Raw genomic sequence first — 14,820 nt, forward strand, 5'->3', positions numbered from 1 at the left:
CATTGAAGGACAGCACAACAGTTTCCAAAATGCTAGAGGTCTTTGCCTCCTGTCCCCAGGCTGCATCCTAGCTCAGTCCTCCGACTGACCCTGGGTCCATTTGGAAATGAGTCGTATGACACTCGTCTAGCAATTCCTAATAATGAATCCAAGGCCAGTTCTGGCCTCTCTGGCTTGGGCTGATGGCAGCTTTTTGGTTTGCCATTTCTCTTTGCAAATACTCAGAGAAAGAAACATGTAAACAAGTGTGGGAAGTGTATCTCACACAAATGCTATGCATGTTGGTCCCCTATACTATGACTATATGCCAAGCACTTACAGTAAACCAACCCTGGGCTAAATATTTACACACGTTGCCCCATTTCGATAATCATAGGAAGCCACATGCTAATGTCTCATGTTCCAGGTGAGGAAATTAGCATTGGGAAAGCTTGGCAGGTTTGCTAGTAAACGACAGAGCCGGCAGTGGAACCCAACTCTCTGCGTGACCCCAACCCTGAGTTCAGCATCACACTGCAGTGCTGACTCAGCCCTCTGCATGTGCTTTGGTTGTCCTAGAGAGGAGCTGTCAATTTACAGTCCTCCTGCACACGTTTCTTAATTTAAATCAGCTCTTCTTTAATACTTTGTTTTGACCAGCATGGGGTGGTGGGCAGGGCTGACTTCTTGAGCACACAGCTACACAGGACCCCGTACTCAGAAGGGCCTCATCCTTGGCTGAAATGCTCTGCTACCAGGGTCTTGAAATTCAGTTTTATCTTTTAACTTAGTTATGTAAGTGAAGTCTGATGGGACAATGGAGCATGCATGTGAGCAGAGAATGGACAATATATGTGCCCAGTTCCTTGCCACCCCAGTCACATAGAGCAATTGTAAGGCTCCACGAGTACAGAATTCAGGAGACCCACAAGCGGGAGTGTAGCAAGACTCAAAGCCAAGTACAAGGTAAGTGTGTTTTGTCTGCAACTGACAAAGAAGCTACGCTTTCCATTCAAACCAGAACTTCCTTGGAGCGCAACAAAACTAATGACTAACGAACCCTATCACATCCTTTTCTTATGAGTGTTACTTCCCTGTGTTAGCCAGCCACTTAGGCCAAAAATGACGACATGGAAGGAAAGGGCAGCCCACAGTCCTTCCTCCTCGCACAGCTTCCTTACTCATCAGTAAGGCAGCGAATATTGGTAGAACATGCCCATATCCAGAAGAGAAACAGAAATAACGGAGGTAGCTTTGTGCAGTGTTTCAGCTGTTCTGGGAGGAATGAAATACACGTATGAACTACAAAATAGGAGTTGTATAATTTCAGTGATTCCGCGTACAAGTTAGAAGCTCTTATGTTTGAATTTTAAACTGGCCCTACACAATCTAAAGATGAACCATAAAATTCATGCTATTACTTTAAATTTAAATTTTTACTTTAAATAGCAAATTTCTAAAAAAAAAAAAAAGTAAGTCAAGAGAGAGAGACTGTGGAAGAAAGGAAAGCTTTATATTTGGTACCTGTAGTGGTACTTTCCCCCTGCTTTTTGAACAAGGGGCCCCACAAATTATGTGGCTGGCCTTAGTGGTGGGGTGGTGGGTAGTGACATTAAGTGACGGAGACTTCACATTTCTAGGAGATAGATCAGGAGGCCCCTATTTCCCTGTAATTGAAAGTAACATATTCCTTTTGGGTTTGACTATCTTTTTTATTTCTCCCTTCCCACAACCAGTATAAAAATACAATTAATGCAGATACAAGGATCCAATTTTTAAAAATCAGAGTGCAAAGAGGGCCAAAGCCCCACCCAGGTTTAACTTACATATTTACAGGGTGTGTGGCACAGGTGTGGCTACAGAGGCACACTGAAAAGGTGGTATTACAAAATATACAAAGACAGTCTTTATATTTCATAGTAGAACCTGGCCTTATTTCCAAATGAGAGCACTATAGAATACAAATCACACTACTATTTACTATATAACTTATGAAAAACGCTGTACAAGTGTGTGACCATAAATATAGAGTATAAATGGCTCTGTTTGGGAATTGGTATCTACATGGGGGAAGGTCGGGGGAGGGCTCAGTTTGTTTCCCCAACCTGTTAGGATGATGGATAAGCTAGGATGGGGAGAGAAGGGTCTAGAGTGTGGTTGCACGAATCTCCCTTTCTCAGACTTGATCGAAGATCACTCAGTCTCTGGGGAGAATTGGAATTCCTTAGGGTGAGGAGCAGTGGAGGGAAGAGGTGTAAATACAAGAAGAGGCTCTAGAAGGCACAGAGAAGGCATCTGGGGCAAGAAGGAACACATCCCTTGGACTCATGGACACACACAGACCCCTACTGCTACTTGATGACCACAGTTCTGTGGGCAGTCCAGCATGCCCTGGTTTCTGCCCTTAGAGAGAAGGAAATCAACGTTCATCTATCCATGGGAGAATGTTTGGAAAGAGGTTCTGGCTTGGACGGATGGATGGATGGATGGAAGCTGACCACCAAAAGCTGACTCAGTCATCTTGCACAGGGAGCACACAGGCAGAGAGAAATGTAGAACCGTTCCATACTCAGGTGCTGCCTGGGATTCAGGTGACAGCAGTAGAGGGGACTTAGAGAACCTGTATATCTTATTCCAAAAGACTCAACAGGGATGGTTTTTTATCTGACAAGAGAGCAGCAGTAGGCTTTAGCCACAACATCTGTCAATTTGGTCTCTAAGTTAGTCAGATTAAAAAGAATGAGGCCCTTTGGGTAGATAAACTATCTCCTCAAATGTTCCCCATTCCCTAGCTCTCATCCTACAACTGCCCAGCTCAAGAACAGGACCACTCTCTTCTTAGGAAGACGGCGCAGCAGGTGAGCCAGAGTTCGTCCTGAACCTCCCTCTGTAGCCCAGATGTGGCTCCCATCTCGGAAACTTGAGAGCACAGCAGGTAAACTGCTTGGACTAGCTATACCTGCTCAGGTGAAAAAACCCTGACAGGAGACTTGCGGAGCACTGGGAAGTGGGAAAGACCCCCACCTGTGGTCTTCTCCAGGTCTCCAAACAAACACATTATTTCCCCTGAACTGGGCTGGTCTGGGGCAAGGACGCCTGGGAGCAGCTGCTCTTGGTTGAAGCCAGTCTTTGCTATAAGAGATGTCTGAGCTTTATCACAATAAAGAAAAGCATATGTGTATGTATGTCACCTTTGAGAACCTTCCATAAATTCCTCCCTTGGGGCTTTTCCTTTGGAAGAGGATGGTTTGAGTCTGAAAATAAGTCCTATCAGCCAACCCAGCTGTGTGCAGGGGCGGGTGAGATCATCTCTTCTGGCCAGGTTTCATTGTCTAATTCTCTTTCAGTGTCGTTCTGCGCCTTCCTGGGAGGGGAAGACCCAGGGTGCAGGGGCTGAGATGAAACTACTATGCAGGCTGATATACTGGGTGAAGGGAAATGAGAGTGGGGACTGATGTCAAATCCATTTCTCGATGGGAAACAAATCCCCATGAGATGGACAAAGGCATGTAGAACTAGGAGTGTGAGCATGTGGGACTTGAGGCCCCTCCTCCCACCTCTGGGCAGCCCCTACAAGGCTGTGAGGCTGGAGACGGTCTTTGTGCCCAGGGCATCCACTTCAGACTTGGGGACTTCGTCCTGCGGCTCTCTGCTCATGGCCATGTTATCAAAGGCCTGGGGGGCCTTGATGGGGATATCCTGCCCCTCCTCCGGGTCCTTGCAGCACTTGCTGCAGCGGCAGCAATTGGGACAGCCGCACAGCAGACAGCAGGCACGGCAGCAGACGCGGCAGCAGCAGCAGCAGCGTGTCTGGCAGCAGTCGGTGAGCTGGGAGATCAGGTTGTCCCAGGGCTTCAGCGAGTGCATCCACAAGGGCAGGAAGTTCCAGTTCTGGAGCTTCCTGGGCAGGATGCGTGGGCAGCGGGACTGCAGGAGCCTGAGGGCCACCACGAGAAGAAGCACGAAGATGATGGGCACCCCGACGCCCACCAGCACGGGCCAGCCAGCCAGGGAGAGGCCAAACACTGCCAGCGGGACCAGGAAGAAGAGGAAGATCAGGTAGAAGATGGCAAACCAGCGGTACTTAGCTGAGATGTTGCCCAGCCCCTTGGCCAGGCGGATGGGCAGGCGGGTGAATGGGATTGGGTACCACAGCAAGATGCCTGAGATGTTGAAGAAAAAGTGGCACAGGGCAATCTGAAACACAAGAGGTTGGACAGGTGAGTGGGTCTGTGGCGTGGTGGGGGTGGAGAGAAGGGCTTCACCAGGCAGGCATCAGTAGCAGAGTCACGGGGCTTCCTTGACTTCTTAGCTCAGCCCAGAGTGAGACCTGCATTACCTGAGGAACTACTATGTGTCTGGGGACAAGAGGAGGGAGGGCAAGGGAGGTGACCTGCTGAATCACAGCTCAATTTTCAGAGCCTGAAGTCCTTTAGGCAAAATGACCCTCATGAATGCGCCCACTGCCACCCAGTGTCTTGGACCTGCTGCTTTCAGCTGGGCGGTTGAGAGCTGGTGGCACAGAAGGAAAAGGCTCACAGGATAGCTGACTTTCTTGGCTCAATGGGAGAGTGAAGGAAGGATGGGTACAGCTAACAAAAAATAATAGCAGCAGCAACTGATGTTTATGGTGTGTTTCTTATGTGCGAGGCAACTGTTCTAGGCACTTTACGTGAATTACTTCAATCCTCAAAAACTATCCTATGAGATGGCAATGTTCATAATCCCCATTTGATGGAGGGGGAAACTGAGGCACCATGAGGCTAAACTATTTTCCCAAGTCACATAGGTGGCAGATGGTAGAGTGGGATTCAAACCCAGGTGGCCTGGCTCCAGCGGCCACGCACTGTGCCACTTCCCTATGTGTGCCAAGTGGGGGCCAGGCATCATGCTGGGGACTTGGGACCAGCCTCGTACAATACACTAGCCACTGGCCAGCCACGTATGGCAACTGAGCACTTGAAATGTGGCTGTTCCACATTGAGATGCGCCATAAGTGTAAAATACACACTGGATTTCAAAGACTTAGCCCAAAAAAGAATGTAAAATATCTCACCAATTTTTTTATATCGGTCACATGTTGAAATGACAATGGGTTAAGTCAAACACGTTATTAAAATTGATCTCCCTGTTTCTTTTTACTTTTTAAAAATGTGGCTACTGTGCCCGGCCTGGTGGTGTAGTGGTTAAGTTCGCCTGCTCTGCTTCGGGGGCCCAGGGTTCGCAGGTTCGGATCCCAGGCACAGACCTACACACCACTTATCAAGCCATGCTATGGCGGCATCCCACATACAAAATAGAGGGATATTGGCACAGGTGTTAGCTCAGCAACAATCTCCCTCAAGCAAAAAGAGTAAGATTGGCAACAGATGGTAGCTCAAGGCTAATCTTCCTCACCAAAAAATTAAAAATTTAAAAATAAAAATGTGGCTCCCAAAAAATTTTAAATTACATGGGTGGCTCAGATTTATATTCTGTACTCACATTATATTTCTGTTGGACAGCACGACTTCAGATAGTTCCCCATCAGATCTTTATAATAATCTTAATGAGATAAGGATCATGGTTCCCATTTTTCAGACGACAGAATTGATGCTTGAAGGTTAGGTCATCTGCCTAAGGTCACTTAGTGTGTAAGTGGTGGGACAAGGATTCAAATACCAAAAGTCTTCTTGCCCAAGGTCACCTACTTGATCCAGGCAAGGCAGGTTCCCGATTTTTCTTGTAATGCCAGGCCCAGGCCACAGGCGACCTCCTAATGTCCAGGCAGAGTTCCCCAAGAGGGGGCAAGGTGACAGGAAGTGGTGTCTATGCTTTCCACCTCTATCAAGTGGCCACCCCAAGTTTGTTTAAATGACCACCAGGGATGGGAGTCTCACTACCTCTCTGAGGGGCAGATGGCTTTCACTCTTCTCAAATCTGTCTCCCCATGGCTTCTCCTCCACATCACAGTTTTGACATAACAGAACAAAGCTTGACTCTCGTTAGAAACCACCTACTTGCAATAACGCGGATGGGGTTGAATCCCACCCCCAGAGCCCCTGCCCCATGCAGCATTTCCTGACCTGGAGTGAGCTCTTCAACGTATTCCCTGGGCTGGCTAAGGAGGCTAGAATGGCAGTGGTGGTGGTGCCGATGTTGGAGCCCAGCGTGAGCGGATACGCCCTCTCAATGCTTATCACACCGATACCTGGAGGAAAAAGACAAAGCCCATGGCATCAGCCCCAAGGGATGATGGACGATGGCAGTGGCGGCCAGAAGAAGCCAGGGAGAAACTCACCAATGAGTGGGGTCAGAGCAGATGTGAACACAGAGCTGCTCTGCACGATGAAGGTCATGCCGGCCCCCACGAGGATGGCCAGGTAGCCAGTCACCCAGCCAAAGGGAAAGGGGAAATCTGGAAGACAGAAGCAAAATAGATCTGTTATAATCCTTCTAGGGAAGGTGTGGATTGGAAGCCCACCTGGCCCCTCCACAGGACCCAGGGGGCTGGGCTGGGCTCGAGGATTAGGTTGTATAGATGCCTCCCCACCCCACACCTGAAATGGCAAACCGGATTTTCAGAATCCTTTTACCCTGCACGTGATTATGAAGACAAAAACACATACTCACTGGAGGTCAGAGGTGAGAAATGCTGAACCCATCTCTTATGGACTGAATGTTTGTATCCCCCCAAATTCACACATTGAAACCTTAACCTCAGTGTGATGGCATTAGGAAGTGGGGCCTTTGGAAGGTGATTAGGTCATGAGGGTGGAGTCCTCATGAATGGATTAGTACCCTCAGAGAAGACAGCTTGCTTCCCGTCCACTCTCTGCTCCCTGTGAGGACACACTGAGAAGGCAGCCATCTATAAATCAGGAAGTGGGTCCTCACCAGAACCTGACCATGCTGGCACCCTGATCTTGCACTTCCCAGGCTTCAGGACTGTGAGAAATTAATTACTGCTGTTTAAGCCAAACAGGCTCTGGTAATTTGTTTCAGCAGCTGAACTGACTGAGACACCACCCAGATAACCACTCTCCTCCCACAAAGCACTGGGAGCACTTGGACCTCCATCCTTCCTCCTGCCCTGGTCTCCCGACACGGCGCACCCTCCCCCTTTGTTTCCACTTAAAGGAGCCCTGAGGAAATGCAGCAGTTCGGGAGCCCTGCGAACCCAGCCCTCTGGACCACAGGCATAGGACCAGGCCCTGCATCCCCAGCCCTGCATCACCCAGAGCCACTCAGCTCATCCTAAAGACAACCTCCTGACAACCCTGGAAGGTAGATATTGTTGGCCCTGCTTCACTGAGATTTCACAGGGGAGTGATGTCCTGGGCTAGGTTAGCTCTCATTGGCCAGGACGCCATACTCAGCAGGAGCTCCTCTTGGCCAGTAGAGTCGCAGTGACTGCCTCAGGATGCTGATGTATTTATCCAGAACCACATTTTCTTCCCAAGAGTCAGAGGGAAGTGGGGACCACAGTGGGCATCTGTCACCCTTTTTCCTAAGGGATCCTAACAGACCCAGTAAAGTCCTGAGCATATAGGAAATCTTCCAGGAAGGAAGACCACCTCAAAGCTCTCTGGATTTGAGCTAGCTCTTTCTCAGGACCTTGCAAACCTGCAAGGGAAGCTTGTGCCCACTCCCCAGGCTCCTCTCAAGACACCAAGGAAGATTTCAAGGGTGAATGGCATCTTAATTTCTGCAGCTTATCAGATCCAGAGAGAAACTCCCATGCAGAGGCCATTGCTAGAAGCGAATCTAAAGGAGCCCACCCGGGGGTGGCCACAGCGATGTCACCCCCTAGAAGGACCAGAATGGGGGACAGTGCACCTACCAGTGTTGAGGGTCTTCTTGATGACAACTGCTACCTGCCCCTGGAGCACGGAGCCCAGGAGCTTGACGATGACGATCAGGCAGCCACAGAGGACCAGCAGGGAGATGATCAGCAGGATGATGCCAACAGCAAGATCCGGAAGGCTGGAATTCACAAAGATGTGCTGGCCTGAAGAGAGTAGGAAAAGCCCCTGTTAGGAGGACGTGGGGCCCCCTGAGGCCACAGATTCTTATTTATTCTCCAACATTCTCCTGTCTCATAGTAAGAGAGTCTTGGTTTTAGCTTGACCCAGGGCAGCCCCAAATAGAGCTCACGCTTCCCAGCTTCCCTTGCAGCTAAGGGTAGCCCTGAGGCTGTGTTCTGCCAGTGGGATCGCCTGAGGCTGGAAGACGAAGTGAAATCTAAAATCACACAACTAGTCAGGGGCAGATCCAGGCCTCCCACCCCATTCTTCTATCTCTAAATCCCATGCTGTGTTTTACTCATGATACTGAGGATACTCACAATAAAGTTACTGTCAAAGGGATATGGAAGTACATGGAGGAGCACTCTGGAATCTGTCGACGAGTTCTCAGATGGTACGGAACTGCCAGAGGAACTGGGCTTCCAGTACTGCTTCTGCCCTTTACCATGGGACCTTAGGCTTGGCACCTGTCCCCTAAGCCTCAGTTTCCTCCACTGTGAAAACACGTAGCTCATTCCCCGGTGCAGAGTTGGTGCTCAGTGAACCTTACTGCCCTTCTTTCCATCACTTACTGGGGCTCCACACAGAGAAGAAAGCCCCACCACCACCCGAGACAGCCCGTCTGGGTGGCTGACACTCTACCGAGTTCCACTCACATTTGGCAATGTTCTTCTGGTAGGTCACGTTCTTGATGGTCCAGGTGTAGTTACCATCCATCCAACAGAGGGAAGGGGAGGTGCAGTTCTCACCCGAGGGGATGGTGACATTCATCGGCGTCTGGGTTGTAAACATGAGAAATGGTATATCTAGTCCAGCGTGCTCACTTTTGGTGGGGAGTGGCAGACAACGTGGGGAACAGTAGGGAGACACATATTGATGTTTGCATCTATAAGCGAGATGCACTGCTTCCAAGGGTCCTTCCATAAATGGAAACCGAGAGGCAGCCAGAGATAAGCCAAGAGCCATGAAAATGATGACAACCCAGAAATAATGTATCCATGGTGCAGGGTGGGGCAAAAGGGGGTCTGTCTGTCCTACTGCATTCTGTCTGTCCACCCAGCATTCAACAACTTGTTTCCTTAAGGATTCTCACTGGCCCATTTTGATTTTTCACATGTCCTTAATTTTCCTTTCCCTTATCTTTTATTTGCCCATTTTCCCACTTTGAATGAAAGGTTTTACTTAAAGTATGCCAAGAATTCACCCACCCAGTGATGTTCTTAGAAACTTACCATGCTGGTCAAAGTTTTGCACCAAATCTTGATCAGACTCTTGTTTTTGGCTGCTTCGTCATTCAGTGCAACTTGGTTGATAACATCTTTATCCAGCTGAGAAAGGCAATAGACAGAAGAGCGTGTCCTCAGAACTGAGGTGGGGCGGAGCATGGGGGTTGCTGTTAAGAGGGGCTCTGAGGACATGAACCCGACTGTGAGCCCCTGCAAGAGTGAGTTGGGACTCTCTATCTGCACTCCCAGGTTGGAGCACAGCACAAAGACATCAGCAGGTACTTGATAAATAAATGGTTGTATGAACACGGACTGGTACCTAGGAAGCAGACGGTAGATATTCACTGGTAGAGCGAATGGCAGAGAAAACCAGAAGGTAACCAAGCAGAGAAAACCAAGCTGTCCCTTTCTCCCCAGGCCACATTCACAAAGCCTTCTTTCATTTATTTCACTTATATGGACAGACTGGTGACCAGAGGGGTGAGATGGAAGGAAGGACGGGAAACTTCCTCTTTGGCTGGGAGTAGGGTAATCTTTTATCACGTAGCCCACTGATGCTGAGGTTAGTAGTGGGAATAAAGTGGTCCCAAGTGTCCAATGGAGAGTCTTTGAGTCTTGAGAGGCACTCGCCATGCCCCACCCCCACTCCAATAAAGATGACACGTGTTGAAGTCAAGGAAACCAAAAGGGCCAATGACTCCCCAGTGTCTCTGAAGTTCTGCGCCCCCCACCTTGGCCTTTTTCAGAGGCCAGCAAAGAGCCATGTTTATACTCATCCTTCTCCACCATCTCTGCCCCTCTGAGGAGGGTAGGGGAAGGGGGAGGGAGTTAGCTCCCTTCCCTGTCTGAACGAAGCTGGTTACCTGGACTATGAGCTTTGTGAAAGGATCTGTGATAACTTTCAGAAGTGCCGGGGCATCTTCTCCATTCTTGAAGTTGAAGCTGTTCACCACCAGGTTGGTCAGGATCTCCAGATAATGGGTGGCGGCTTCCAGGGGCAAGAGCACCAACACGGAGAGCCAGTTGAAGAAGTCGTGGACGGTGGCCCCTGCAAAAGCCCTACGGGAGGCGAACCCCACCCCAAGCCAATGGCCAGGTTAGTCAAAGGGCAAGTGGGCACCAGTCTAGGTAGGTCATTACTTGTATCATCTGCCAGGTGTCACCTGTGTACACAAGTGTGTACAATCTCAATTCGTCCTCACAGCAATCCTCAAAGTGGGTGGTATTAATATGCCCATTTGACAGAGGAGGAAATTGAGGACCAGCAAGCATAGAGGAGTTGAAGACCACTGCAGGGGCACTGGGTCCAGGATCCTTGTCTCCCACTGCCTGGCAGAGCCTTTCCCACCAATCAGACAGCACTCAGTGCTCTCCTCTTGGGAAAAAAGGAACTAGCCATGTGACAGCTGCAGCAATTAGCTCCATGACCACTGTTTGGAAGGAGTGCATCAAAACCACTTTTGACTCACACATATCGAAGACACCCTTCCTTTGGAAAGGTGGGGACCAGGATGATGGTCATCGTCAAAGCCCTCTACACACCTGAATTCTGAACCCTTTTTTAAAGATCTTGAGACTCTGATGAAACATTTGAACAGTCTCCACAAGAAACAAGGCTAGTATATACCACAATTTTCTTCTATCTGAGAAAATTCACAGGTTCTCCCTGAATTCCATCCTTCTGTCTCCAGATTAAGAAACTCTAGTCGTTTTCCTTAATGAAGAAATTTTCCTTTTATAAACATCTGCAGGGTGCAGCGGTTAAGTGCGCATGTTCCGCTTCTCGGCGGCCTGGGGTTTGCCGGTTCAGATCCCGGGTGTGGACATGGCACTGCTTGGCATGCCATGCTGTGATAGGCGTCCCACATATAAAGTAGAGGAAGATGGGCATGGATGTTAGCTCAGGGTCAGTCTTCCTCAGCAAAAAGAGAAGGATTGGCAGCAGTTAGCTCAGGGCTACTCTTCCTCAAAAAAAAAAATTAAATTAAAAATAAAATTAAATTAAAAACATCTGCATGTCAAAAAACACCCAAAACCAAATGGGACATGGGATGTGAACAGAGAGAAGTTAATAAAACATGTGAGAGAGAATGCTTAAATTCTCTAGTAGTAAAAGAAATTTATTTGTAATTTATTTATTTGTGAGTACAAACTTTCACCTACCTTATTAGATAATATTTTAAAAAGTAACTTTTTCTTCCTAGAGAGAACGATTTAAGGCTTTTTCATACAATGCTGATGTAAAGTGACACAAATACTTCTTAGCAGTTTGGCAAAATGTTTTAAGAGTTTTACAGCTGTTTAATATAGTAATTATTGTTCTAGGAATCTGTCTAAGAACATAATCCAAACCACCAGGAAAGAAAGATACACATTACCTAAGAAGTTACTGAAAGCAATCTATTTAGAGAGCCCAAACCAGGTGAGCTAGGTCAGTTATATTCCTCTGCGTAGGCACCTTCATAGATCTTACTTTTATATCTCATAGGTTATCCAGAGGCAAAAATTAGTGTGAAAAGACCCCAAAATCTAAAATAAGAAAACCTGGATTGAGTCCCAGCCATGCCCCTCAGTGAAGTTACTTAATCTCTTTGCATTCCTAGATTTATAAGATGGGACATAAAAAAGCCTACTCAAGGGCCAGGCCTGGTGGCCTACTGGTTAAATTCAGTGGCCCAGGTTCGGTTCCCGTGCACGGACATACACCACTCGTCTGTCAGTGGCCACACTGTTGTGTTGGCTCACATACAAAAGGAGGAAGATTGGCAACAGATGTTAGCTCAGGGTGCATATTCCTCAGGGAAAAAAAAAAAAGCCTGCTGGACTTCTTGAGAAGATCAAATTCGCAAGCGCCCTGGATAACGTGTATTATTGTTGTGACACTTGGGACATTGTATCAGGGACCAAAGGAGGTCAGCCACGCCTCTGGGGCAGTGAATGTCTCTGCAGACATCTGCTGCCTCCAAATCACCAACGCAGGAGGGACGATGTTTGCTAGCCCCCCCTACCAGCCTGTTTGACGCCATCTGCCTGACCCGACAGTGAGCACATCTTGTGGACACCCTGGTAACTGCTTCTGCACTTTAATAAGCTCTGCAAAAAGTGCCTCACCCGTTAGAAGAGAGGCTTCCCCTTGCCTATATCCAACCCGCCCCATTTTCAGATCTTACGCATCCACAAAGCTACATTTTGCCTTTTATTGGCATGCAGTGAAGAACAAAGAAAAAGTGGCCTGGATTCAGTTGGCCAAAAATGGAAGCTTTTGGAGGTTATAATTATTTATGACTAAGTGGGACAGAAAATCCTATCCCAACTGGCCTTGTTTTAACTACACCGGCCTGTAAGTAAGCTTCTAGCGAGGGCTTGCCAAGCACCTTGCTAATCATTTACCTGTATGGTTGTGTTTAATCCCTTAGACAACACAGTGGTGACAGATACTATTATTATCCCTGCCATGCACACCAGGGAGCTGAGTTTAATTGCTGGTAAGTGTGTGATCCCAGCCCCTAGCTGTATTCCACTGCGGTGACTTCTCTACGATCCAGGAATGACAAGCATATTCTTACTCCCTAGTTAAAGGTAGTTACAACAACCTGGCCAAACCGATGCGCCTGACGGTGGCAAAGGCTGGTTCTGAGCCTCCTACCTTCTGAATTCATTCCGGTCTCCTGCCTGCATGAGCGCCACGATGGTGTTGGTGATCGAGGTCCCAATGTTGGCCCCCATGATGATGGGGACGGCAGTCCGCACTGTGAGCACTGGAGCATGGGGAGAAGAGGAGGTTGGCAAGTTAGCAAGTTTAGGGAGGCAGCCTGGCTGGGTTCCTGACATTCCTTGTTCAGGCTGGCAGTTCCCTAAAGTAGCAGTTCTTAACCTCTTTGAGGTCTGTACCTCGCTCGCTGTGAATCTGATGAAAGCTGGGGCAGCTCACCGTAGAAATATTCACGTGTACCCCCCCAAAATTTCCAGTGCCTAATTTCAGGGACTTCACAGACTCCACGAAGCCCTTCCGTGGATCCCAGTTTAAAAGTGCCTTTCTAAATCCCTCTCTCCTCCGTGTGACAGAGGCCAGGGCAGCTTAAGGGAGACGAGGACTAGTGTGTTTATTACGGCAAATTCTTGGCAGTACGATTTCTTTTTCTAACAAAATTAGTATATTGCCACAATGTTCTGACACATAAATGTAACGTATTTTGAAATAATATCTTATTCTAATTTGGCCCATAAAAGGTTCTAGTTAATTTGGGCTAAAATGCTGGTTTGGGCTGAAAATTAATCAGCTCAAACTGGTCCCCCTCAGGGGGTTCTGTCTCAGTTCAGCCAGAATAAATATCAGGTAGGTTCAAGTTTGGAATGCCAACTGCCAAGCTCAGTTTTTTGTTTTGGTGAGGAAGATTGGCCCTGAGCTAACATCTGTGCCAATCTTCCTCTATTTTATATGTGGGACGCCACCACAGCATGGCTTGATGGGCAGTGTGTAGGTCCATGTGTGGGATCTGAACCCACAAACCCTGGGCTGCTGAAGCAAAGCATGCAAACTTAACCACTATGCCACCAGGCTGCCCCCAGAATTTTATATTTTAAATTAAAATCAATTAAGGTTAAATGCAATTAAATAGCTACACGTGGCTAGTGGCTGCTGGACTGGACAGCACAGTTCTAGATAATTCAGAGCTGACTCTTCAAATACTGGGTCTATTATCAGACTCAGCTATGGAAATGGAAACAGGAGGCTGCCTAGGATCAAAAGTGGAATATATCACAGTTGGACAAGATAGGAAGCTAATGGTGACAAGCCTGGACATATTCAGAGTAACTCCCAGGCTCCCCAGTTGGACAGAGAAATGGCTGGAATGCATCTGGACTCGTGGGTGCCTGGACTCACGTGAGGAAGCCACCATGCTGACAATGATGGACGAGGAGGTGCTGGAGCTCTGCACCAGGACGGTCACCAGCACCCCAATCACCAGCCCCGCCACAGGGTTGGACATAATAGAGTTGTTGCTGAAGAACTGCCCGGCCACCTTTCCTGAAAAACAAACCCATGGCCACATGATGGGGGTTGTGTGGGTGCAGGGTACCTAGAAATCTCCAGCCACGCTGGTACCCATGACATCCTGCTTTCTCATGCTTCTTCCCAGCGCTGCCCTGATGCCATATCTCCACTTCTTTGACCTAGCTGCGCCTACCCCCCACTCTTTGTTCCACTTGTCCCTTCAACCTCCTGTGCTTCTCCCATTCCACCAGCAAGCCCTCCTCCAGCCTTCTCTGGTCATGAACATGGCCTCGACTCTGTACTTGGCCCGACGAGTATCAGTGAACCTCCTAACGCCCTAATTCTCTTCTCTGGGATATACCCCAATTCAGAAGGTTTATCCTCCAGGAGTGGATCTCCTCATTCTCCTCTATCTACTCCCTAACCCCCAGCCCCAACTACATCCTGTAAGCGAATGCTGGGAGCATCATTTTTGAGAGTGTGCCTCTGAGACCATCAATTTATTCCCCAATCCATTTTATATAAAGACTGAGGCCCAGAGAGTCAAGGTGTCTTGTCTGAGATAGTCAGAGAGCTAAGACCCTCACTGATGCTACCTGAGAACAGGGCGACT

At 48.3% G+C, this 14,820-nt stretch overlaps 1 protein-coding gene across 4 annotated transcripts in view; it reads right to left on the reverse strand.

Moving 5' to 3' along the window:
• Positions 1–1,670: 1,670 nt before the first annotated feature.
• Positions 1,671–14,820, reverse strand: part of SLC34A2 (solute carrier family 34 member 2) — a 32,722-nt gene continuing 19,572 nt past the window's right edge. For all 4 annotated transcript variants that reach the window (XM_046656325.1, XM_046656323.1, XM_046656326.1 and 1 more), the window contains exons 5-13: positions 14,097–14,240; positions 12,858–12,969; positions 10,075–10,270; positions 9,218–9,313; positions 8,642–8,762; positions 7,802–7,969; positions 6,260–6,376; positions 6,045–6,169; positions 1,671–4,176 (exon numbers count right to left, since the gene is read on the reverse strand). In XM_046656325.1, coding sequence (XP_046512281.1) covers positions 3,550–4,176; positions 6,045–6,169; positions 6,260–6,376; positions 7,802–7,969; positions 8,642–8,762; positions 9,218–9,313; positions 10,075–10,270; positions 12,858–12,969; positions 14,097–14,240 — 1,706 coding nt within the window. In that variant the 3' untranslated portion in view covers positions 1,671–3,549. The remainder of the gene's footprint in view (positions 4,177–6,044; positions 6,170–6,259; positions 6,377–7,801; positions 7,970–8,641; positions 8,763–9,217; positions 9,314–10,074; positions 10,271–12,857; positions 12,970–14,096; positions 14,241–14,820) is intronic.

Source organism: Equus quagga, chromosome 3 (assembly GCF_021613505.1).
Source record: "Equus quagga isolate Etosha38 chromosome 3, UCLA_HA_Equagga_1.0, whole genome shotgun sequence".
NCBI classification, from domain to species: Eukaryota; Metazoa; Chordata; class Mammalia; order Perissodactyla; family Equidae; genus Equus; species Equus quagga.